The 24,317-nt window shown below is 42.7% G+C and overlaps 5 protein-coding genes and 2 long non-coding RNA genes across 8 annotated transcripts in view; 3 read left to right on the top strand and 4 right to left on the bottom strand.

Moving 5' to 3' along the window:
- Positions 1-1,229: 1,229 nt before the first annotated feature.
- On the top strand, positions 1,230-4,114 carry LOC129753060 (uncharacterized). Its single transcript, XM_055748857.1, has 2 exons — positions 1,230-2,876; positions 2,918-4,114. Exons 1-2 carry the CDS (start codon positions 1,230-1,232, stop codon positions 4,112-4,114), a joined length of 2,844 nt encoding a protein of 947 aa, XP_055604832.1.
- A 1,919-nt stretch (positions 4,115-6,033) lies between these two features.
- Positions 6,034-10,158, bottom strand: LOC129755077 (exostosin-3). Its single transcript, XM_055751413.1, has 4 exons — positions 10,010-10,158; positions 9,561-9,813; positions 6,911-9,496; positions 6,034-6,848 (listed from the first exon to the last, which is right to left on the bottom strand). Exons 2-4 carry the CDS (start codon positions 9,729-9,731, stop codon positions 6,744-6,746), a joined length of 2,862 nt encoding a protein of 953 aa, XP_055607388.1. The 5' UTR covers positions 9,732-9,813; positions 10,010-10,158; the 3' UTR covers positions 6,034-6,743.
- A 462-nt stretch (positions 10,159-10,620) lies between these two features.
- LOC129755079 (U6 snRNA-associated Sm-like protein LSm1) lies at positions 10,621-11,725 on the top strand. Its single transcript, XM_055751417.1, has 3 exons — positions 10,621-10,827; positions 10,891-11,075; positions 11,365-11,725. Exons 1-3 carry the CDS (start codon positions 10,779-10,781, stop codon positions 11,533-11,535), a joined length of 405 nt encoding a protein of 134 aa, XP_055607392.1. The 5' UTR covers positions 10,621-10,778; the 3' UTR covers positions 11,536-11,725.
- LOC129755076 (serine-rich adhesin for platelets) lies at positions 11,533-16,255 on the bottom strand. Its single transcript, XM_055751412.1, has 6 exons — positions 15,786-16,255; positions 15,548-15,723; positions 14,492-15,444; positions 13,217-14,206; positions 12,181-12,497; positions 11,533-12,119 (listed from the first exon to the last, which is right to left on the bottom strand). The coding sequence occupies exons 1-6, from the start codon at positions 15,920-15,922 to the stop codon at positions 11,798-11,800; spliced, it is 2,895 nt and encodes a 964-aa protein (XP_055607387.1). The 5' UTR covers positions 15,923-16,255; the 3' UTR covers positions 11,533-11,797.
- Positions 16,256-17,401: 1,146 nt separating this feature from the next.
- Positions 17,402-19,000, bottom strand: LOC129755082 (uncharacterized). The gene is made up of 2 exons (XR_008739158.1): positions 18,230-19,000; positions 17,402-18,171 (listed from the first exon to the last, which is right to left on the bottom strand). It is a non-coding gene; the product is annotated as an uncharacterized LOC129755082 (long non-coding RNA).
- Positions 19,001-19,891: 891 nt separating this feature from the next.
- On the bottom strand, positions 19,892-21,163 carry LOC129755081 (uncharacterized). Its single transcript, XR_008739157.1, has 2 exons — positions 20,720-21,163; positions 19,892-20,661 (listed from the first exon to the last, which is right to left on the bottom strand). It is a non-coding gene; the product is annotated as an uncharacterized LOC129755081 (long non-coding RNA).
- A 1,005-nt stretch (positions 21,164-22,168) lies between these two features.
- LOC129755078 (mitochondrial proton/calcium exchanger protein) overlaps positions 22,169-24,317 on the top strand; it is a 29,266-nt gene continuing 27,117 nt past the window's right edge. For both annotated transcript variants that reach the window (XM_055751416.1, XM_055751414.1), the window contains exon 1: positions 22,169-22,624. In XM_055751416.1, the coding sequence (XP_055607391.1) occupies positions 22,558-22,624 (67 nt within the window). In that variant the 5' untranslated portion in view covers positions 22,169-22,557. The remainder of the gene's footprint in view (positions 22,625-24,317) is intronic.

Genomic DNA, 24,317 nt, shown 5'->3' with positions numbered 1-24,317 from the left:
GAGATTCGAGACCTGATTTAGAGATCTAAGGTAAGGTTATTATTGCTACGGCCCTGAGGGGTGAAATTAGGGGGAACATTGAACCCATTTATGACAGCATACAGATTGACAGATTTCTGATAGGTGGACAGTTGAAGAAGAGAGAGAAGAAGTAAAAAGAAAGAAAGAGGAAAAAAAGGAGGGATTTAGAAAAAACGTGTTGAAGCTTGTTAGATAGCAAGAGTGAAAATTGATTTGAGCCGTTTTAAATTAAAGTTTTTCATGTCGTGTTCGCTCTATAGTTTTGCTTCGAACAGATTGCACGTTTACGCAACCATCGATCATCTTTATTGGACAATCGTGCAATCTAATTCTGTAAGCCCTCTCACCCGTCTGGCGGGACATAGTTGCATTATATTCAATCCAGCACAGATTCCTCAACCGAAACTAAGGCCGATAGCGGGAAAGATCCCAGGCAAGCTCATTCAATCCAAGAGTCAAAGACTTATTTATAAGTTGCTTAATTTAAATTTTCTCTTTACTTGATAAAAAATAACACTATGAATAAATTTCCAGTTGAGTCTCGTTGGAAAAACGGACTACAAAAACCTACAAGCTCAAAAATAATGAGTTCGCGGGATCCTAACCTCAATCAGTCGAGGACGACTGCTGCGGAACACAACTGTCTCGCTTGTTCCCGCCCGGATGGCGCTCGCAGCATGGTTGCTTGCGATAATTGGTGGCATTTCGATTGCATCGGCGTTACCGAATCTGTTGCCAATCGATCGTGGATCTGTGGTACCTGTGAGAAGAAGCGCGGAATGGAATATCCTGCTGCATCAACGAAATCAACAAGATCCGTGCTATCTGTGCGATCCAACAGTTCGGCAAAATTGTGCCTCCAGCAGCTCGAGGAGCAGAAAGCCCTGGAAGATAAAATCCAGAAGGAAAAAGAAGAGAAAGATCGCCAATATCTTTCTCAGAAGCACTAACTTGAGCTCGAGATCGAGCAGGAGGAAGTAGTCGGTGGCAGCGTTTCCAGTTTTAGTGCTCGGGATCGGATTAAGGCAGTGAATCATTGGGTCAGCGATGTACGACAGCAGGCAAATCCGGAAGAGATACCTGCTACTTCCACGCCACTTTCGAGAAGCGTACCGACTGGAGCGGTTTCGAAACCATTTAACCCGATTGCTCATCAGCTTTCCGTGATTCCCGAATCAAATCAAACCGAATGGCAAACAGCAGCACTGATGCCCACATTCCGAGCTCCACGTTTTACAATCCCTCAGGGATTTTCTACAGTTTTGCACAACGAAGCAGTTCCCCCGACGGAAAATCCGGGCAGAACGTGCGTTCAGCAGAACGAGTCAAACCAGAGGATCCGGGATATTGGACAGTTGCCAGATAAGCAGTTCCCGGCTGCTTACGCAGGAGTTGGAGCGGCTTCAAATCCGTATGGCATCCACGGCGTTGGACCCACGGATAATTCACAACCGCAGCAGGCCCCAAATTCCTGGGCCTATCCTGCTGCTGGGTTGATCAGCGCACAACAAATCGCAGCGAGACAGGTGGTGTCGAGGGACCTACCCAAATTCTCCGGAGATCCCTTAGAGTGGCCAATGTTCGTCAATGCTTTCGAGTCTACCACGCGGATGTGTGGTATCCAGCCTGACGAAAATCTAGTCCGTCTGCAGAGAGCCCTCATCGGCAATGCCAGGGAAAAGGTTCTCAGTATACTGACAATTCCGTCCGCCGTACCGCAAATAATTACGACCCTTCGGGATGAATGCGGAAGACCGGACCAGTTGGTCAACTGCTTACTGACCAGAGTCCGAACAGCAACGCAACCAAATGCCAACAAGCTTGGAACGCTTGTCACATTCGGTCGAGAAGTCCGGAACCTGGTGGCGTTTATGGAAGCAGCACAACTACATTCTTACCTCTCAAGCCCTATCCTACTTACGGAGATGGTAAGCAAGCTCCCACCATGTTTGCAGTTACAGTGGGGCCATTACTTGATGAGCGTTCCGGTACCAAACCTAGAAGCGTTTTGCAACTTTATTTCGACGATCCGGACAGCAGCTTTTAACGTTTCGACAGCGACGGAATCCTCCATAGAAGTGTCGGCGAAAAGGGAAAAGCGGAAGGAAAAAGTAGGAGGCTTTTTGAACGCCCATCAGGAAGTTACAGTGAAACCAGAAAATCCGAAACCCTGCCTCGCCTGTGACAGCGTGGGGCACAAGATTCGAGAGTGCGATAGGTTTCGCAAGCTTTCTGTCAGCGAAAGATGGAAAAAAGTCGAGCGAAAGAAAATGTGTCGAAGATGCCTATTTCCCCACGGCAAGTTGCCCTGCCGCACAAAGTATCCTTGTGGAGTAGACGGTTGCTCCGAGGCACATCATAAACTGCTTCATTCTACTAAAAGGTCGGACCTATCGGAGGCACAATCGGGAACCTCAGGAACTGTATCAACACATCGACATTCTCAAGACAAAACGCTATTCAAAATCCTTCCCGTGAGACTATTTGGAAACGGGAAATCTGTAGCGGCGTTTGCGTTCCTGGATGACGGTTCCGATCTAACGTTAATCGAGAACGAAGCGGCAGAAGAACTTGGCCTCGAAGGCACGGAGAGTCCACTATGCCTTGAGTGGACCAACAATGTAACCAGAAACGAAAATTCCTCCCGTCGTGTCAATCTAGCCATCGCAAAGATTAACGGAGGAGAAAAGCATCTGCTGACAGCTGTCCGAACAGTCAGAAATCTGGGTCTACCGAAGCAGACAATCAACTATCCCGATTTGGTCAAGCTCTATCCGCACCTTCGAGGACTGCCAGTCGAAAGTTACAACGAAGCAACCCCTAGCATTCTGATCGGGGTGGACCATGCTCGCTTGGTAAGCGTGAACGTCGGAACGAGGAGCCTGTTTCCGCCAAGACCCGCTTAGGCTGGGTAGTTTTTGGTGGCAGAGGTTTAACAGCAGAACAGTCTCGAGCCAGAGTGAACGTTTGCAGTTGTGCTCCGGATGAACACCTTGAGGACATTGTCCGAGAATTCGTCTCTAGCGACACCATCGGCATTCAAGGGCAACTTCCACCGGAATGCGAAGAGGACATGCGAGCGAGGAAGATTTTGGAGGAAACCACGGTACGAACTGCTTCCGGTCGAATTCAAACCGGATTGTTGTGGCGATCGGACTGCGTCAAGCTGCCAAACAGTTACCATATGGCGAAAAAACGAAATGATTGTTTGGAGAGGCGGTTGGCAAAAGATCCAGAGCTGAAAGCGAACATCACGAAGCAGATTCCCGAGTACCAACAACGTGGGTACGCGCACATAGCAACCGAACAAGAGCTCCGATCATCCAACCCAGACCGAACGTGGTATTTGCCCATAGGAGTAGTTCGACACCCACGTAAACCTGGAAAAGTCCGGGTAATTTGGGACGCGGCAGCTCGGGTGGATGGCGTGTCACTGAACTCTGCCCTCCTCAAAGGTCCAGACCTACTGACACCGTTATTGTCTGTGCTATTCCGCTTTCGTGAGAAACAGTTTGCTGTTGCCGGAGACATCACACAGATGTTTCACCAGCTGTTGATCTGTCCAGAAGATCGGCAGGCTCAAAGGTTCCTGTGGCGTTCAAGTCCTGAAGCAGAACCAGAGGTGTACGTCATAGACGTGGCGACGTTCGGAGCAACCTGCTCCCCCTGCTCGGCGCAGTATGCGAAAAATCTCAACGCCAGAGAACACCAGGAGAAGTATCCTGATGCATCGGAAGCAATCATCAACGAAACATACGTCGACGATTTTTTCGACAGTCGAGATACGGTAGCCGAGGTGGTCAAATTAGCACAGGAGGTATCGATCGTGAACCGAGCAGCGTGTTTTGAAATACCGTCGTGGCAATCCAACTCCCATGAAGTTCTTCGGCAGCTAGGCGGTGAGTTGGTCGAATCTGATAAGTGTTTTTCGGCAGTACAAACTGCATCGTCGACCGACCGAGTGCTCGGTATTGTATGGAAGTCCCACGAAGATATTTTTGTATTTGATGCCCAATTTCGAGAAGACTTGAAAAAAACCTGTATGTGGTGCCGCACGTTCCAAAGATGGCTCCGTTACCGCATCCTCGAGTGAAGCCGTATGTACGACCGTTTTACGTTTACCGGCCTGGACTACTTCGGCCCACTGACGGTCAAAAGGGCGCGAAGCTCGGTAAAACGCTGGGTATGCCTGTTTACCTGCCTAAGCGTCAGGGCAATACATCTCGAGGTTGTCTATTCGCTGTTGACGGTGTCGTGCATCAGAGCGATTCGCAGATTCGTAGCCAAAAGAGGTCCACCCCAACACTTCTTCAGCGACAACGGCACAAATTTTCGAGGGGCATCGAGAGAGCTTATCAACGAAGTTAAAGCCATCAACCAGTGTGCAGCGAGGACCTTCACGAATGCTTCCCCCGAATGGCATTTCAATCCCCCCTCGACCCCTCACATGGGAGGGGTCAGGGAGCGTAAAGTAAGATCGGTCAAAGACGCATTGAGAAGCATGGCTCCTCGCAGCCCACTTGACGACGAAGAACTGATGACCCTTTTGGCTGAGGTTGAGATGATAGTGAACTCACACCCGTTAACATTCGTTCCACTTGATTCACCGAATGCTGAAGTGCTCACGCCGAACAGTTTCCTGTTGATGAGCTCAAGCGGAAGTAATGCAGCGAAAGTGCCGATAGATGAACCAACGGCGTTGAACACGAACTGGAAGGCGATGGATTACATGCTGGATCAATTTTGGAGGCGGTGGATTGTGAGCTATCTTCCAACCATAGCGCGCCGAACCAAGTGGTTTCAGGAAGTGAGACCCCTGCGTGAAGGAAACCTAGTGGTAATAGTCGACGAAACCGTTCGGAACGGCTGGCTTCGTGGAAAGGTGCTGAAGACGTTTCCTGGAGAAGATGGACAAGTTCAGCAGGTCGACGTAGCTACCAGCGCAGGGATTCTTCGCCGTGGGGTAGTTAAGGTTGCATTGCTAGATGTATGTGAAGGTAAAGCCCCCTAAAGTGGGCGTTACGGGGTGGGGTGTTGCTACGGCCCTGAGAGGGTGAAATTAGGGAAAACATTGAACCCATTTATGACAGCATACAGATTGACAGATTTTTGATAGGTGGACGGTTGAAGAAGAGAGAGAAGAAGTAAAAAAGAAAGAAAGAGGAAAAAAGGAGGGATTTAGAAAAAACGTGCTGAAGCTTGTTAGATAGCAGGAGTGAAAATTGATTTGCGCCGTTTTAAATTAAAGTTTCTCGTGTCGTGTTCGCTCTAGTTTTGCTTCGAACAGATTGCACGTTTACGCAACCGTCGATCACCTTTATTGGATAATCGTGCAATCTAATTCTGTAAGCCCTCTCACCCGTCTGGCAGGACATAGTTGCATTATATTCAATCCAGCACAGATTCCTCAACCGAAACTAAGGCCGATAGCGGGAAAGATCCCAGGCAAGCTCATTCAATCCAAGAGTCAAAGACTTATTTGTAAGTTGCTAAATTTATATTTTCTCTTAACTTGATAAAAATAACACTATGAATAAATTTCCAGTTGAGTCTCGTTGGAAAAACGGACTACAAAAACCTACAGTAATGTCTTTGGCATGAATCGTCCAAAACGTAGGGTAAAGATCTGGTCGTGCACTGCGACAGACACGAAACAAGGATCGGCACACGACGGGTAGAAAAGGCCGTTGGGTGAGACCTTGAGTGATTACAAGGAAAGGTCAGATTTAGAGTCGTTGGGGTTCCGTCATATAAAAAATTGCCACTTTTTAAAATTATGGTTCATAAAAATTATAAGTTCATAAAAAAGTTCATAGAAAAATACCTTACGCTTCTTACATAAAGCTCAGCTGGTGAGGGTTTTATTAGGATTAAAATCAACCGTTTAAATCAGAGATGGAGAGAAATTAAAATTTGACCTTCAATAAATAACAATTTGATAAAATGGCTAACAAAGCCATAAACGCTTGAAGTGATTTTTCGGATCTATCGGTAGTTAAAATGTTGGTGCAGTGTCATTTAATCACATTTTTATTTGACTATTGTGTAGACATTTAGTGGAAAGCAAAACTGCCGGTATAATTCCTACCAGTACCTAGTAGACTAAATATATAACAACACAACTTACTTACGGATAGTGTTCAGTTTATGATTTCGCTGCCTATTAAGCTTATAACACTGAGAGCCTGGATAAAACTTAAACTTATGTGGCACATTCGAATAAACACATAAAAATAAAACAAATGAATGTTTCATTCTCAAGAAAATAATAATTTTAAAACTTAAGTCCATTAAATGAAATGTTGTCTGATTATATCAACAGTAAACTAGATTCAATAGTATAATATTGCAATATACTCTTGTGAACATGAAATAATTATTCACATATTAAGTAGGTAGTTCGTTTTGAACACATTTGCATCCTTGGTTTTATCCATTTTTTGGTACTTACACGTAAAGTTATATGTGTGCTAAATAAAACCTTTGAACTGACCTTGAAGTGAGTGCTGTAACTGAGATTTACCGACAAAGTTGTGGTGCTGGTTAAGAATAATTATCCTAAAATGTATGCCCTCTATATTCCCATCATTGGAATACTTACTTGGGATGGATAAATCTTTATCGGCGATTTCATCACATATCCAGTCATGCAAATAAACAACTCGTTTCTGTGATGATGCAGCTACCAAACTGATCTCGAAGACCAACAAACAGCCGAAAGTTTATATGAATTTGAAGCATTTCTGCTTGTCGTGGGGTATTCTAGTCTTGAAAAGGATGGAATCAGCTCGATATTGAGTATTCAGCAGCGGTGTGTAACCGAACACCTGAAAGAAAAGAAAAAAGTTATTAAATTAAAGGATATTCAGTTGAATAAGGGAAACTGTACCTTCGTAAAAAAGTTGATGCATTTGTGGCGCTCTTGGAAATGTGTGTCATCCTCGCTTAAGGACACCGGGCAACCAGGACAGCGGAACGTCCACCTGGAGGTGACCTTAACCGGAGGTTTTCTGGTTACATGCGATACCAGAAAATTCATGGCAATATCTTCGCAATTCATGTATTCGTCCACTTTGTCACGGATCGCCTGCGGCAAAGTGTACGTGTACAGATAGGTGTAATACTTGTGGATAAAAGCTGCCCCCGTCAGCACCATGCTAAGCTCGCAGCTGTAGTTGGAATTGTAGTTCCAACCCTCCAAGGTATTGGTGTCCCAGGCATGAAACCGACCAGGGAAACCTACGACCCGGTCTCGGTGCTCGCGCCAGACACGGAATCCAAATAGTATTTCGTCATGTCGCAAATGAGCGTCGTCATCTACCGATAGTACCGCTTCTGTTTCGATGGCGTCAAATGGTAAAAAGCGATTGTTAAGCGAGTTTCTTGGAGCTCGAACTACGTGCACTGGTACACCAATATCAGGCCAACGGAGATCTTCTAGCGGGGGTTTCGGGGAATTCCAAACTACGATTACCTTGTGCAGGTAGGGAAGTCCGTACAGTCGGCTTAGAGAGTCCATTAGGACTTGCTCTCGTTCGTAAGTGAGAATAACTATGGTGAACTGTTCACGAGGATTGTTTCCTCCAAGTGCTTCGCCAAATTCTTTCCCAGCGCCACCGGTTCCTTTGCCAATGGGTCTGAAACCCATATGTGATCCGATGAATTTGGCGTCTGATGGAAGGACCGGATCAAAAGGTAGCTGTGGATACAGTGCGAAAGGATCAAGCCAATCGTTCCATGCTTCACGAGATTGAATAAGTTGTGTAGTGTAGTTTCTCCTAAAAGCCGGACTAGGATAAGGAGGCTCAATGGGACCTAGGGATTCTTCAGGTTCAGTGTCAAGTACCGGATCGGATTTAAGCGGTACGAACGTTGCATTGAAAACGCTATGGGCCAAAACAGGTTGGATTGGTTTCGGTGGAATTCCCAAACGATCTCTTAGGCTAGCTATAATAGTATCGACGGTCGCTTGAACCGAGCTCAGATACCGCTCCCATATGAGACGTCCCTGTCGACGCATAGTTAGCAGATCTGCATCCGATACAGCCCGAAGTAGGAAATGTAACTCGGTTATTCTAGCTTTCGGTAACGAAATGGCAGCCCTCCTCCATTCCACGGTTTCCGAGTAAGGTAATTCCGACTGATCTCCACCCAATATCACAGGTATGGATCCAGCTCGTAATGCCTCGTAGAGTCGTGCCTGAAAAAGTGTTGAGCTGACGCTAAATCCACCTGGTGCAAGAAGAAGTGCAAAAGTAGAATCTTTCAATACAGATTTCCTCGAGTTGTCAGTTCCGCATAAGGCCCATTCGCGGATCGTTGACGGATTTCGTTGTTCTGTTGCCGGAATGCATTCAAACTGCAGTAAGAACCGATCTTGGGTGGGACCTGTTGACATTTCCTTCAGATGCTCGATAATGAAATCGTCAACAGTTTCTGCCTCGTCGTCCACTTGGTTGAGATTGGATTGGTTTTGGTAGTGTAATTCGCCTTGAAAACTTAGAAGGTATTTTCTTCGAGCAGGAAGCATTGGACTGCATTCTTGCCACACATCTCCTCCAGGCGGTCCTAGAATCGGTGGGACAATCAAATCGAATCCTTTCCTGAATTGTACCTCCTCGAAACTCGACTGAACCAACATAGCTCTTCCAGTATCAACGTTCAGAAAAACGTTTCCCATTTCAGCAGTCAAATCTCGACGTGCAAAGTTTAGCAATACGTGATTTCTACCATCTCCTCCCCAATATGCTAACTGTCTCAACTTAGTGACATTCAATCCAGATTTATCCTCTTTTTTTACAAGCTCCTGGTTACTGATTCCGTACCGATTATTGCGCATTGTTTCCTGCTCTGGAAGTGCTTCTCCGACTAAAACCAAGAAAACGCAAGCCTTCTTTGGGTCATTAGTCAAGTGAGAGTTATATCCCAGAGTTTGTTTAATTGTTGTTTTTAAAAATCCATCGATGTCGTACCTATTACTTACTACAGAACTAACGTCCGGATCATACAAGTAAACCGGGAAACCCGACGTTAAACTACACCGCGAATGATCGAAACAAGTCCTCATTTTACAGCTCGACTGCATTCTCAATGAAATGGGTTTATTGATAAACGGAAGTGAGGATGACAATAACGGTTTTGGCAAAGCTAATTCGGGAGTGTTCCTAAGAATAGCTTCACGTTGCGACACCTGCGCTTGCTCCACCGAAATTTTCAGTCTTTCGAGTTCCGTCTGTTGACGGGCTAGCTCTTGTTTCAGTTCATCAATTTTTTGATTGTACAACCCGATGTCAGACTGCAACTTTTGTCGCCTCGCTTCCAGATCTCGCAGCTCTAAAGAAACCGTACCCTTGATTCGCAACATCTCGTCGATCCGGAGCTTCAAATCTGCCGCCTTCAACGGGCTTATATCTTCAAAAACCTCAAGCTGCGAGCGGGTACGATGGATGTCGTTGTTTGGAATATTCGATTCATCCTTGAAAGAAAAAAATAGGTAAAAAAACATTCTTATCAAATAAACCTTAAGATTGATATCTTACATTCAACAGCAAATAGTAGAACACGAACGGCACCAGTAGCAGACATGCGGCAATGATTATTCCTATCCGATAGAGCTTCATGTGTTTGAACCAGTGACACAATCCACCGGAGCCGCTCCCACTGCTTCCACCGGAGCCATTCGATAACGACAAAGATTCGTAGCTGGTCATTAGGATTGTTGCGTTCCCGTGGTTTCCATTGACCGCTGTCTTATTTGATGTTTAAATCTTCAATTAACAAAACGACGCAAATCTGTGGAAAGCATGGAAAAAAATTAAGAAAAATTTAGCCTATCTAAAATAAAGATTGAAAAGTTGGGAGTTTCTTAAATAATTCCATGTATTCCCTACATTTTTCACATCTTTTCGCTGCAGACTGTTCTGAAGTTTTTGTTTATATTTAAAACAAGATCGAAAATAATGGTTTTGAGTTTAAACTTTTGTCTTACCCTCTTGCTGCGTTATTGTAATTTTCTCAGATTTAAGTGTCCTAGGTTCACATATGCACAAAATTATAATAAAATTTAGACAATACCAAGAGTTGTGAATCCGATAAAAGTTTACGAACTTTGTTGTTTACAAATCGAGTAGCGATGAATGAATCGACATTTCACGCGTACACAGTCGTATCTGGAACATCAAAAATTTTGGTGCAGCCAAACACAGCAACGAGAATAGTATCAATACTCATTTTTGAGAAGAATGCGATCGGGATTATAAAATTATAAAAATTATAGAATTGATTATTATTATAAAAAATAGGGTCTTTCATCTCTCTTCGCGTATTCAATTTATTTTTCGGTTTTCTAGTAATTTTTCTGTTTAGCTGTTGTGTAATATGATCGCGTTTAATCAGAATGATAAAAAAACCCGTTCGACTTAAAAAAAAAAAGATTAGAAAAATATTAGAGTTTGTTGATCAATCAAATCAAAATAAGAATTAATTTCCTTTTTTAAAATTCTTTCAACTAAATGGTAGAACAATTTCCAAAAGATCTTTTTACTGAACAAACCTAACATAATGGATAGTTATTTACCAATATTACCTATCCCAAATTTTTCGTGTAGCACGCTTGTTTTGAAATCGGAAATTTCGATTTAATCTTCTGTTTACAAAAAAAGCTGCGTTTTCGGCATTTTCGGCGTTAATTTTGTTTCCGAAATACTGCAAGTGCAGTTCGAAAATTAAGTTAAATTTTTATAGTTCATTGGCCAGCTATGGATAATCCGCTTTTCGGAACTGCCCACTTATTGGATGAAGTAGACAGTAAGTTCAGTATATTCGTTTATATTTGTGCACGAACTAACTCATTACTGGAATCTATCACAGAAAAATTGATGGTTCTTCTACGGGACGGTCGAACACTAATCGGATACCTTCGCAGCGTTGACCAGTTTGCCAATCTCGTTCTGCATCGGACGATCGAGCGAATACACGTGGGCAACGAGTACGGAGATATTCAGCGGGGTGTATTCATCATCCGGGGAGAAAATGTGGTGCTACTTGGTGAAATAGTAAGAATTTGTAATAATTTTACTTACGAGAAGTTTCGAGCCACAAACGGAACTTTAGTTAAGAAGACTGTTCTCAAAAATTATGTTAATTCATGAGTTTCCTTCCAGAAACCTTCCAAATTGAAAATTATTCATTAAATTACTAGATTTTTTAAATCTGGCATTTCTGGACATCACATTCTTTGAAGGAGAATATCAATGAAAGTATTCGAAGATACTGCGAAAGATTATCAAAACTACCAAAATATAGTTTCAACAACTGTGAACTGATAAACTTTGTATTTTCCAGGACCGCGAGAAAGAGAACAATCTGCCGCTGAAGGAAGTTTCGGTTGACGATATTCTCGACGCGCAAAGACGGGAACAGGAAGCAAAGCAGGAGAAGCACCGACTGATATCCAAAGCCCTCAAGGAGCGGGGTCTCAATATGAATTCCGAAATGACGCAGGACGAATTTTAATTGAAAGGCTGCGCTAAACCTATATAATCCTCCTTTTGAGAATTGGATATCCTTTTTATTTAAAATTGATTTCCTGCATACATTCTTTATAATTATAAAAATCTATAGGTAGATTGTTTAAGACATTGTTATGGTTTTGTTAAAGATCTTGTCCAAACAATAAAACAATTTCGTATTTCTTCTGATTTGATTGACTGCAGTTAAAAGAAATTGATTCCACCAATTCCTGTCTGAAATGAAATAAAACAAAATCGACGCCTATTTAAAGGCAAGTTTCGTCCAGCTCTGAATCGCTAGGCAGCACCAGTTGGTTCAGTGAAATATTCGCTCGATAGCTGTTGGTCGCGCTTGCTTCATCGGTGCCAGCATCCGGCGCAGGGCGCTTCCTCGCATCGACGAGGGTGGTCTCCGAATCTTCTTCAACCGGTGGTTTGTTCCCATCCAAACAGAACAACAAACTGTCGCTCATCTTCGATTCGTTGATAATTTCCATTTCTGTCCCCGAGAAGAAGTCGTCCGGCTGACTCGAGAAAGACAAATCTGCAGGACTATCGGTCATAACGCTACGGCTTAATAAATAATCCCTGCAAAAGGAGACGCCTTTTTGTAACAAAGACACAAAAAATGACAAATATTTAAAATTACCTAAACGTACTGGTTAACGAACTCGACTCCTCTAACCCAACCCCTGTACCATTGGCCGTAAAGTTGACTGAGGATGTTTCGTTTCCAATTGCGGATGTCTGCTCTCGAATGATACCCGCATCATTACTGACAGGCAACCCATTAACCGTGACTTTCGGCAGCTCGATTGCCACCTCGGTAATCTCGGCATCTTCATCCTCTTCCGGTAAACTGGCAAAGCTACTTTGGCTCGCGTAAGTCGAGTGTTGTTGATCGGCACCGTTTAGGCCGCCCAACAGTATGACCGGCTTCCGGGAACGCGGAGTCATAATGGATTCCTGAAAAAGTTTAAAATGTGTAAGAAATAATTAGACATGTTTAACGAAATGTAGAAATTTTATCGAAGTCTGTTTTAAGCTTTTCAGGCAAAATTTAGGATGGCTATTCCCTACTTTACTTGTTTACATGAACCTAATCGTAAAACCGTTGCAATCCATTGGCTGATTGTTTAGGTTAAAAAAAAATGAAAATTCTTTTTTAAAATATCAAATTTACTTTCGAAGCTAATTGGAACATCAAAATCACAACGCTATTGTGAATCGTATAAGTGTTTGAGCGATCCAAATAGAATATAGTTTTAGGAGTTAAAATACATGACATGCGGGCACTGGTTAAAAATGTTACTGTCACATCGTAAATATTCTGTGGTTCTGTGATTTTTTTTTTTTTTTGAAAACATTGAAGAACAAGGATAACGAAGAATTACGAAAGTCTGTGTTTTGTCAAAGTATTTCTTGCAATCAATCAGTACTCTTGATGAAGGTCGAATGTTCTAAAATTTTAAATTTCAATCAGCATCAATCGGAAAATTTTCTTGACCAATCAGAAGATGCTAAGATTTTTGCAAACCAAGCCGTAGATCAAGAATGGGCAATGCCTTAAGTTCTAATTTTAGCACATTCTGAAAGAAATAGACTGAAACGTTACGTTAACATTTTAAAATGAAATGATTAAGCAGGTTTTGGATTAAAACTTAGATGAACAAAAAAGCACAAACCTGCATCGATTTCGGCATCCGTTGTGTCGATTTTGTAATCGGAGACATAGATTCTCGTCCGCTCAGTGCCGGTGTGCTCGTTAGGTAACCCACGTTCCAATTATTGGGGTCCAGATTGGCATTATTCTCGTTTACCATGTTGATCATGTCGAAATCATCTCCACGGTTCACTGCCGTTTTACCTACCAATGGAGAAATACCCGTCAAACGGCAATCTGGTGAAGCCGTTGATGCAAAACTTTCCATAGATTTTTTGGCGCTTTTAAGATTATCTTCGAAGCAACACTTCAACAGCGACGATGAAGATTTCTTTCCGGAACGGTTTTCCTGTACAAATGGAAGCCTCAAATTACCCATGGAAACCCCTTTAATGAGTTTGTTTTTGATGAATGAAATCTTGTTCTCCTTATTGTTGGGCGTTCGGCAATTATGCTCCTCATGAATAATGGTACTAAGATTGGGTTCCGATTTATACTTGGACCGACTGTCGCTCAGCCCTCCACCAGAACAATATCTGTCTTCCTCTGTGTCGCTCAATGTTTGTCCAGCATCCATTCTTTCGTCACTGTGCTCGTCTTCCAAATATCCTTCCGTTGCTTCCTCTCCAATGTCGTCCCCATCTTGCTCTACAAAATCTTCGTCGTCCTCCGGAGGTGGCGGTTCCTCTTCATCAAGTTCCAGTATCAATCGGCTTCGCTTACCGCTGCAGTCCTCGGTTTCAACGATATCGGAGAATTCAACCGTTCTTCGCGTCTCGCACCTATAAGACCCGGTCGATGTGGTGGAAGAGCTGCTGTTGCTTCTCCGGATCGTTCCTGGTGCCGCCGGACTTGCAGCTCTAGACGAACCGCACGCTGGTTCCGAATACAACGATGACGAGGTGGATGTCGTGGAACATCGTTTACCGAGCACACTCGGAGAGCTGGCGGCTGACGAGAGTGGACTTTGGAACAGGACCCTCTGCTTAGGTATGTTCGTACCGTTTGGGGTCTATACGATTGTTTAATGCATGACATAGTGCGTGAAACGATGATGGTATTAAGATGGTGTTAACGAATGTTAAGCAACGGCGATAACGATGGGTTACATGCAAAGAAACAAGCATTTATGGATTATTTACAAGTATGAGTTTTGGTCATTGGAAATTTGAAAGAATTTTTTTTAATTCATCTAGATTTTAAATTCATTTTTTCAAATTTTGTGGTAAATCGCTGTTTGTGACATGGATAACTTCCATAGAACATGAGCTGTTTTCGAATGCAAAAAAATACATACCTGAAACCCAACCGGCGTGTGACTGTTCCGTTTCGGCGTTTTCGACATCAAGCTTTTGTGGAAAATGTGTCGCTTAATCGAATCTCCGATCGATCGCTGAGGTTTAACGGTGGATCCTCCGGCGGAATTTTTCTCCCTCAGCATCAGCACCTGCAACGGCGTTCCATAGCCATTTTCTCGATTGAATTGTTTGATGAGTTTCTTCTTCTTGGACGATTCCGGCAAACTTTGGATGTGTGCATACAGTTGAGCCAGCTCTGTATCGGTGGAATTCATCACGTGTGCTTCCGCTGTCTTTTCTCGATCCACGAACGTGTAAACTGTGTTGGCAACGGAATCGGAGGTGATCGATTCATTTAAAATGTGCTCCGGAGACATCGTTTTACGCCGTTTCCGTTCAACGAAGAATGCTCTGATATCTGTGGCCAACTTGGGCGGAATTTGAAACAATTTCGGTCCATTTTTTATCATGAAACTGATAATACTGCTCATCTGTTGGGCGGTGGTGTGTAATGATTCCGGGGAGATCTTCCGTGGACAAATTAAATGAGGCGTGAAAAGGGTGGCCAAATTTTCAGCAGACATTTTATTGCTCGCTTCGTGCTGAATGGTCTTGAAGAGCATGTCTATAATATATTTCAACAGTAAATTATTTTCCTTGGGAAGCAAAAGAAACAGCAATTGGATTGCGTTCAGCAACCGATCCTCTCGAACGGCCAGCGAGTCCTTTGAGTGGCAGAATTCTGCCACCTGACAGTAAGCTGGATAGTAAAGCTCCGTCAACAATGGCTCCGAAAGATCAGCAAGGAAACTTTTCAGAACGCTAGCACAATCATGAGCTGTGTAGTCACCGCTATCAAGATTAATGGGCAATCCCTGGACTAGAGCTGATTTCAGTTCATTTTGTCGATTCAGAGAGCCAGTTTTTCGGAATATGCCCTCTTGAATAACGTCTAAAAAACAGCAATAATTGAAACCAATAAAATCATGAGTTACAAATTGGGAAAATACACTTAAAAAATACAGTTGATCGAATGGAATTTGTTAAAGTCTTACTTTGTTCTTGCATCAAGAAGTTGATCAGCTGCTTCAAATCCCGGATGTTCTGTTTACTCAACACCGTTTTCGCCGTTTCCGGCGAAGTGGACTTAACCGAAGCGCAGGATTTCGTCTTTTTGTGAAAACCTTTCCACTTTTTGCTTTTATTTTTTTCGATACCTGTCGGGTCATTTCTGAAATAAAAAAAATAGATCTCATAAAATTCCAAACGGACATTTTACCAGTTTGATCTTACTCTGTATCGGTGTTGAGATCCAATTCAAAGGACAGGTGCATTCGCACCAACGTAACAAACTGTTCAGGATGTTCATTCTGCAACCGAATAGCGATATCCTGATCCAGCCGAATTGAGTCTTCCGACTGCTGCTGCATGATCTTATACTAGCTAGAGGTGAGTGACCCGGCGCTTTCAACTAGATCATAGATCCTCAAAAGGGACAAAAAGGAAACCCCGATAATCCCTACCACACAAGCAAAAACATCACTTTCGTTTACATTCTACGGTTGAGTGTCATGTTTCAACTTCCCTTCCATTGATTGTAGCAAAATATCAATGGGCAGAATTATCTCAACTCAAAGAAGAACTAATAAAATTGAATAAAACACCGGAATACTGGTTTTAAACCTATAAAAAGTTCTAACAAAAATTAACAATCGTAACCGAAATTTAATACGAAAAGTGCGGTTTATTTTTACCTGCGCCAGAAACTGTCAACCGGAAAGGCCTTTTCGATTCAAAATTTGAACTGCACTACACGATCAAAACGTTATACGCATAAGGGTTTAAAGTTTACCATTTACATGTTCACGATAACAAATTTGTACTGAAAATTAATTTCACAGAAAGATTAAAAATTATTTTTATTGGTTAAATGAAATTAAAATATATTTTTCAATATTCTCAGTCAGTTGCATTGAAAAATGTATTTCAGGCAATTTTTTGCAGTCACAGTTATCTCTGAACCAGGGGTGGAAAACAGACGAAAAAAACAAAAAAGGCGCTCATGTCAAATTGATCTGATTAAATCACCGACCAGTGAGCAGGCATCAAATTTTTATTCATTAGAATGTCCATACCTGGGGGAGGAAGACTGAAATTCGCTGTATCGTTTTCTGTATCGTTTTTTTACTGTTCGGCATAAAGCCAACAATTGTTGAAAAGATTTGTAATCGTAAACTTTAAACTATATAAAAATTTTGTTCGATCATTGGAACTACCCTAAATCTAAATCTGTTATTTAAGCTATTTTTAGAACAACCATTAATCAAACAATTTTTATTTATCAGCTTCAAAAACTTCAACGAAATTTAAGCAACTCAATACGCCTGATCTGCAGAATTCGCCAGAGCAAAAAAAGTCCTTTTCAGCATCAAAAATTTTTATTGAAATTCACTAAATATGAAAGTAAGATTTTGTACCTTCGCACTGGTCGGTAGATTGATGAGAGAAATTAGACGTTTGAAAGATTTTTTCTTTTTTTATTCAGTCTTCCTCCCCCAGGTCCATACTAACTTTTTTTTAAGTCGTTGAGAGACTTTTGCTTATCCAATGTTTACAAGTTTCACCAAACTGAGCATGCTTCATCTATGAAACAACAGCTTTGTTGATTTTGTTAGGTTCCGGCACGAATTTTTATCATAAACGATTACGAAATCTTTTCAAAAAGTGTTCATTTTTCTGTCCAAAAAATTAAAAAAATGCTGCACCAAAATTTCTATTTGCCTGATTTAGTCCCTGCACGCTCCTTGTTTTAAACTCAAAATTAAGTAGTTTTGGTTCAAAACAGCACTTTAGTTATTACAAAATGTCTAATTGGCTTTCGGTGCCGCAAATAAAGAGATCGCAAACTGTTGAATTTTACAAAATTTAGTCCCATTTATTGATTCCCCCCCCAGAATTATCGAACATCAAACGACTTACACGGGATCTGCATGTTGCCTCTTCTGGCAATTCGGCCCGACCTCCTTGGGTGGAATTTTGTCGATTTCCAGCCTTGTTGGTCCTGTATCGGGCCACTTCCTTCCATGAGTCGGATCAGGCATTCTGCCCAGGTCAATGCTCGGAGCGATGCTTGTTGTTGTTGGTCCCGCCATCGCTAGAATCCCGTTCAATGGTCCCCGGGACTGATGCATGACTAGCACCTCCTTTGAGCACGCCTGTGCCCCACGCGTTCGGATTCTTGCTGCGACTTTTTCCTCCGTGCGCGATGAACGATGAACCAGTCACGAAAAATGAAATCTTCTGGTTGGTTGGATTTCCGGAACACAACAGCCTAACAGGTTGCGTGGCTGTCGCTCCAGATGAAAACAAGCTTTCTCCCCTCACACGTAGAAGTAGTGGTGGCCAAATTTAAATCGAATGGTTGATCCTGCGAAAGTGATGTCCGTGCGCTAAACAGCCAGTTTCTTTTCGGGCTATTTTTGTTAGCTTCGGTCGGGTCGAAGAATCAGAATACCATCCAAGGTAGAGATAAAAGAGGGGTCCTGTTTAGAGGTGGAAAGTTTTCTAATCAGGAAGGATTGTCGGAACATTTGTTTTGGGGCAACTTACACTTCCGACCCCTTTTGAGGTTATGTTCTGCTGTTCCAGCTGCGGCTCCAGACCCACGGTTGATTGCAACCTACAATTCGTGGTGGTTTTAAAATCGACTAAGATTTCTCTGAATTCGCACCGCTTACCTCTTTTCAGTGGGCGCTTTTCCTCCGAAGGTAGCCGAGTGCTCCTGCACGAGTTACCCCTATTTCTTGGCACTAATGACACGCCTTTCCTCGACACGCGTTTTACTTTTGATCGCACCGACACCGACACTTGTTGCAAGCAGCAAGGCCGAACGAAAAAGAACCACTGTCGGAAATTTCGGTGACTTTTTCTAGCAGACGTACCACCTTTTCCGCACCAAATCAAAATCTGGCTGTCATCTTTTCGTGCGTTTCATTTTTAACCGACGTTTATTCAAATCGTCCCGAAAAATGTTCTATGTCTGGTTGACTTGCGGTTCGAATTTAGTGAAATTTTGCTCTTTGTTTTGGTTCGGTGTTTGCGTTTGTTCGTTTTCGCTGAATTACACGCTCGTTATTCTAAAGGGGAAATGGGTAATTTAAATGAAGTTTGCAAAGTGCTCAATACCGTATCCAAAAATTTATCTCAAATTATAAAATGCAACACAACATTGCTGCTTTGGTAGAAATTTTCATGAATCGTGACAACGATTCATGAAAATTTCTTGATTACATCACAAGGAGTTCGAAGGAGACGAATTGAACGACGTTTGCATCGAGAAAACCTCGATAATATTTCACCGTGCACTGGTGAATAAATCCATGATAAACGACATAATAATCACAAAAAAACTAGATCTCAACGCCAACGAGTCTTGGCAAAATCCATACAAAAATCTTAAACTAATTCACAAAACTATACGCCAACGAGTCTTGGCAAAGATGTCGATCGTTACCATCATATATGGCAAAAAGAAACTCCTTCGAATCCTGAAATTTACAATTATTTTGCAAAGCAGCAAACGAAAATCAAGATCTGTTATCATTCAAAAAATAATGAAAAGATCTTACAAAGCTGAACTATTACAAGTTTAATTTTAGTAATTTGTTTTATCTGGTTTGGAGTTTGACACAGAAGATCAGGGTAAAGAGGGATTTAGTCCTCCAAACTACCAAGAGCCCGGAATAGAGGTTTTACCGCGCCTCCAGATCGCGTTCCTTTTGATTTTTCTTGGTAATCCCCTTATAATTGTGCATGCTCCGTGAACGTAATCGGTAGTAGTCAAAATCGGTAGAAGTTAAAATCAGTGTCGACAAAATCGGTGTAGTCGGAATCGGGATTATCAAAATCGGTGGTGTCGAAATCGGCAGACATGATCGGGTAAGTCATAATCGGTAAAGTTGTCAAAAATCATTTTAAGTTTGGTCTTGATTCGATTGTGAACTGCTGAGGCTAACGAATATCCCCTGGACGGCTCTGCAGGGGTCGCTTTGCCTCGCAGTGGATTGTGGTGATAACGCTTTGCGTGTTTTTGTGCCGGAGACGACCTTGTTGGCTACCATGGTAGTGGACATAGCTGAAGGTTTCATAACCAGTAGAATGTGTTTAAAAGTGATTAAACACTTAACGAATTTTCAAACGGTATACATAAAAATTGAGCGATAATAATCTTAATGGATCCATCAGAGCAAAATACCAATAATAAAAATAATAATAATTGTGGGTGCTTGAATAAATTCTAACGAACATTTCATAATAAAATAGGTTCGTTTAGTTGGGCGCCATTTATTACAAAATGTCTAATTGGCTTTCGGTGCCGCAAATAAAGAGATCGCAAACTGTTGAATTTTACAAAATTTAGTCCCATTTATTGATTCCCCCCCCAGAATTATCGAACATCAAACGACTTACACGGGATCTGCATGTTGCCTCTTCTGGCAATTCGGCCCGACCTCCTTGGGTGGAATTTTGTCGATTTCCAGCCTTGTTGGTCCTGTATCGGGCCACTTCCTTCCATGAGTCGGATCAGGCATTCTGCCCAGGTCAATGCTCGGAGCGATGCTTGTTGTTGTTGGTCCCGCCATCGCTAGAATCCCGTTCAATGGTCCCCGGGACTGATGCATGACTAGCACCTCCTTTGAGCACGCCTGTGCCCCACGCGTTCGGATTCTTGCTGCGACTTTTTCCTCCGTGCGCGATGAACGATGAACCAGTCACGAAAAATGAAATCTTCTGGTTGGTTGGATTTCCGGAACACAACAGCCTAACAGGTTGCGTGGCTGTCGCTCCAGATGAAAACAAGCTTTCTCCCCTCACACGTAGAAGTAGTGGTGGCCAAATTTAAATCGAATGGTTGATCCTGCGAAAGTGATGTCCGTGCGCTAAACAGCCAGTTTCTTTTCGGGCTATTTTTGTTAGCTTCGGTCGGGTCGAAGAATCAGAATACCATCCAAGGTAGAGATAAAAGAGGGGTCCTGTTTAGAGGTGGAAAGTTTTCTAATCAGGAAGGATTGTCGGAACATTTGTTTTGGGGCAACTTACACTTCCGACCCCTTTTGAGGTTATGTTCTGCTGTTCCAGCTGCGGCTCCAGACCCACGGTTGATTGCAACCTACAATTCGTGGTGGTTTTAAAATCGACTAAGATTTCTCTGAATTCGCACCGCTTACCTCTTTTCAGTGGGCGCTTTTCCTCCGAAGGTAGCCGAGTGCTCCTGCACGAGTTACCCCTATTTCTTGGCACTAATGACACGCCTTTCCTCGACACGCGTTTTACTTTTGATCGCACCGACACCGACACTTGTTGCAAGCAGCAAGGCCGAACGAAAAAGAACCACTGTCGGAAATTTCGGTGACTTTTTCTAGCAGACGTACCACCTTTTCCGCACCAAATCAAAATCTGGCTGTCATCTTTTCGTGCGTTTCATTTTTAACCGACGTTTATTCAAATCGTCCCGAAAAATGTTCTATGTCTGGTTGACTTGCGGTTCGAATTTAGTGAAATTTTGCTCTTTGTTTTGGTTCGGTGTTTGCGTTTGTTCGTTTTCGCTGAATTACACGCTCGTTATTCTAAAGGGGAAATGGGTAATTTAAATGAAGTTTGCAAAGTGCTCAATACCGTATCCAAAAATTTATCTCAAATTATAAAATGCAACATAGTTGCAGCCCTCAACTTTGAGTAAGACTGAGCAAACGCAAAAACTAAGTTCTGACTGGCATACTCAAACCTAAGTTCGAAAGCGAGTTCCATTTTTTGAACTTTCTTTATGCCTTTATTCGTAGCTACCCAAAATGCAGTTCTCGCAGCCGAACTCGCTAAGTGCTTTCAGTTCAACACACGCGAGGAGGGTTCAATTTTTAAGTTCATTAGATCGATCTCAGTTTTGCTCCTTCGCCGAAGGAAAAATGGGATTAGTTTGAGTTCGCAATTCGAACTTCCTTTTGAACCATCGCAAGGAGGAAAAAAGGAACTCAACTTTAGTTCATACAATCGAACTATGATTTGACCACGGTCAAACAGCACTTCAGTGGCAGCCCTCAGCTTTGAGTTTGATTGGGCAATAGCGAAACTAAGTTCTGACAAGCATACTCAAAACTAAGTTCAAAAGCGAGTACCATTTTTTTATCTGTTTTTTATGCCCTTGTTCGTAGCTACCTGAAATGCGGCTCGGCAAAAATGGCACGAATGGGATTAGTTTTGAGTTCGCAGTTCGAACTCCATTTTGAACAATCGCGAGGAGGAAAAAGGGTACTTAACTTTAAGTTCATAGAATCGAACTATGTTTTGAACCTCGGCCGTACTTAATTTTGAGTTTAAAAAAAGGAGCGTGTGAAAAGTTTCCATTTTTTTAAATGGATTGAATGTTTAAAAATAGTAGCTCTTATAAATTGCAATTAATTAAATTAAATTCATGTGGAATATCTGACACAATTAGTTTCCATGGATATTGCGTATTTTTCGTCACGCAAGAGGTTTTAAACCTCGCGTCAAACTTAATTTTAAAATTAAACTCAATTGAGTTTGAAAAAAGGTTTGTGCATCATATTTCACTTTTTAGCATCGGGGTATCGGATGTTTTTCGCTTTCTTTTTCTAATGTCATTCTTCGCAAGCACGTCAATCATTTTTTTACAAATCGTCGCGATGATACATCATCGTCTCCGTTCGCTATCGTGAAAATCGGCTGCTCTTGGAAATGGAAAATTGTTCCCGTTCGGTGAAAATTCTACTAAATTTACACACCACCTGCAACTACCGCGATAACGTTGAACCGGAAGTGAAGTTCTAGTGTTATTGGAAGGCAAAGGAGAGGCATTTAGTAGTGCACTATCCAAGTGGTGAGGTAACTAGTGCAAGTTTACGGCAAACCCGAAAGGATAAGTACCAGCTGAGATTTTCTCGGGCGGAAGCAAACGAAAAAAAAAACAAGTGCATTTTGTTGGTGTTGAATGAGAATCAAGGGCTGTGATTTTTCTGCCGTACGCAACGAAAAAGCTTAGGTGGTCGTCATGAACGGGTTTCTTCGGGCCAGGACGCATGTTGTGGGAGGATTCAGCAAGCAGTATTGTGCAGAGGGTAAGTTCCAATTACTTTGGAAGGTAGAAATTGCAATTTCATTGTTTACGTAATGGTACCTGTACAAAGATTGATCCCATCAATGAAACGAATTGAGGGATACGATCAGTGTGAACTTTCCACCCGACGGTCGCAAGGTTAGAGTTTTGACTCATTGTGCCAAAATCTGATGTAATGTGGCGCGTGTTTGAAAAAATCGAAGCCGCAAGTCAACTTTCTCTTCGTTGACGCTTACTTTTGTTAGTATTTACTGTATCTGTACAGCAGACAAATTCTAGCAAAAACCCAGATCTTTATTCTTTCATTTCTGGATTAGCCTTTGAAACGAATTCTGTAAATCTTTCATTATTCGGATAAATTGATTAGCACACATTAGCGAATTTGGTTCAGCTTTGAGTATCAGCTGTTCCCAGTTCGTGTGTATATGAGTGAGGTTTTTGCACTGATGAATTTACACCTCTTTTAAACGTGACCGCTAACATGTGGGAAAAAAGCTGATAACTACTGCAAAAAAAAAAATGCTCATTCGTGGTAAGCATGATGATCGACGGTGGATGCTGCTCGAAAAAAAAAACGAAACCGGTTTCAGTATGATCGTGTGCTCTCAATGTAAACAAAGAGCATTCTCTATCTTGCTCGTTTTGTATTTTTGGAAAACAATTCATATAAATCCGTTTATATTTAATTTTTGGGACAGAACAAGAAATATCAGCTTTCTATCGGATCCGAGATAAACGCCTGTTTGCAGGACAATCGTTCGGCATTCTCGAAACATGTCCTGCACAGCGTATCCGTCCAGCCTTCGCCACCTTCTGGATACTGGGTTCGCCGTAGAGTCGTGCGAGCTCGTGGTTCATCCTTCGCCTCCACACTCCGTTTTCCTGCACGCCGCCAAAGATGGTTTTTAAAACTCATCGCTCGAATACTGCGAGTGTGCGCAGGTCCTCCTCGAGCAATATCCACGTCTCTTGCCCGTAGAGGACAACCGGTCTAATGAGCGATGTGTACAGGTTACACTTTGTGCTAAATCTTCTCGACCGCAGTTGCTTCGGACTCGCTTCCTCTTCCGCTGCCGGTGATTTTCCACGTTTCGACAAGTGCTTTTTTGCACTACTGCCGTCCGCTCGGTGTTCTCTTCGTCCATCCCATTACCCTCCTACACTCCTCGTCGAACCAGTCGTTCCATCGAGTTCGTTCAAAATGCCCGATTACGTTCTCCGCCGCACTGTTGATGGCTGTCTTGATGGAATCCCAACAGTCCTCGAGAGGGGCTTCGTTAAGCTCGCCCTCTGCCGGCAGCGCTGCTTCGAGCGATTGCGCGTAGTCTGCCACGGCCTCATGTTTGCTTCAGTCGTGCGATATTCAACCGAGGCGGGCCTCGGCTTCGTATGATGTTCACTAAAGAGAGTTTTGGTCCCATCTTCGTCATCACCAGATAGTTGTTTGACTATGTTGGCGCCTCGACAGAATCTGAAGTCGGTGATGTCCGAGAAGTGCCGGCCGTATATCAAAACGTGGCCGATCTGTGATTGCGTTCCGTTCGGTAATCTCTGTAAAATACTGGATCTGCACTAGTCAACGTTCCTATCAAGACTCAGCCTCGCTCTCGTCCTTCCTCATTATTTATACTTTTCTCTACATGTGTGTCACCGCTCTCATTTATCTCATTATGTGAGATTGCCATATTCTTCAG

Source organism: Uranotaenia lowii, chromosome 3, assembly GCF_029784155.1.
Source record: "Uranotaenia lowii strain MFRU-FL chromosome 3, ASM2978415v1, whole genome shotgun sequence".
Taxonomy (NCBI): Eukaryota; Metazoa; Arthropoda; class Insecta; order Diptera; family Culicidae; genus Uranotaenia; species Uranotaenia lowii.
The sequence above is the reverse complement of the archived record's forward strand: the minus strand, read 5'-3'. Positions and strand labels throughout refer to the sequence as shown.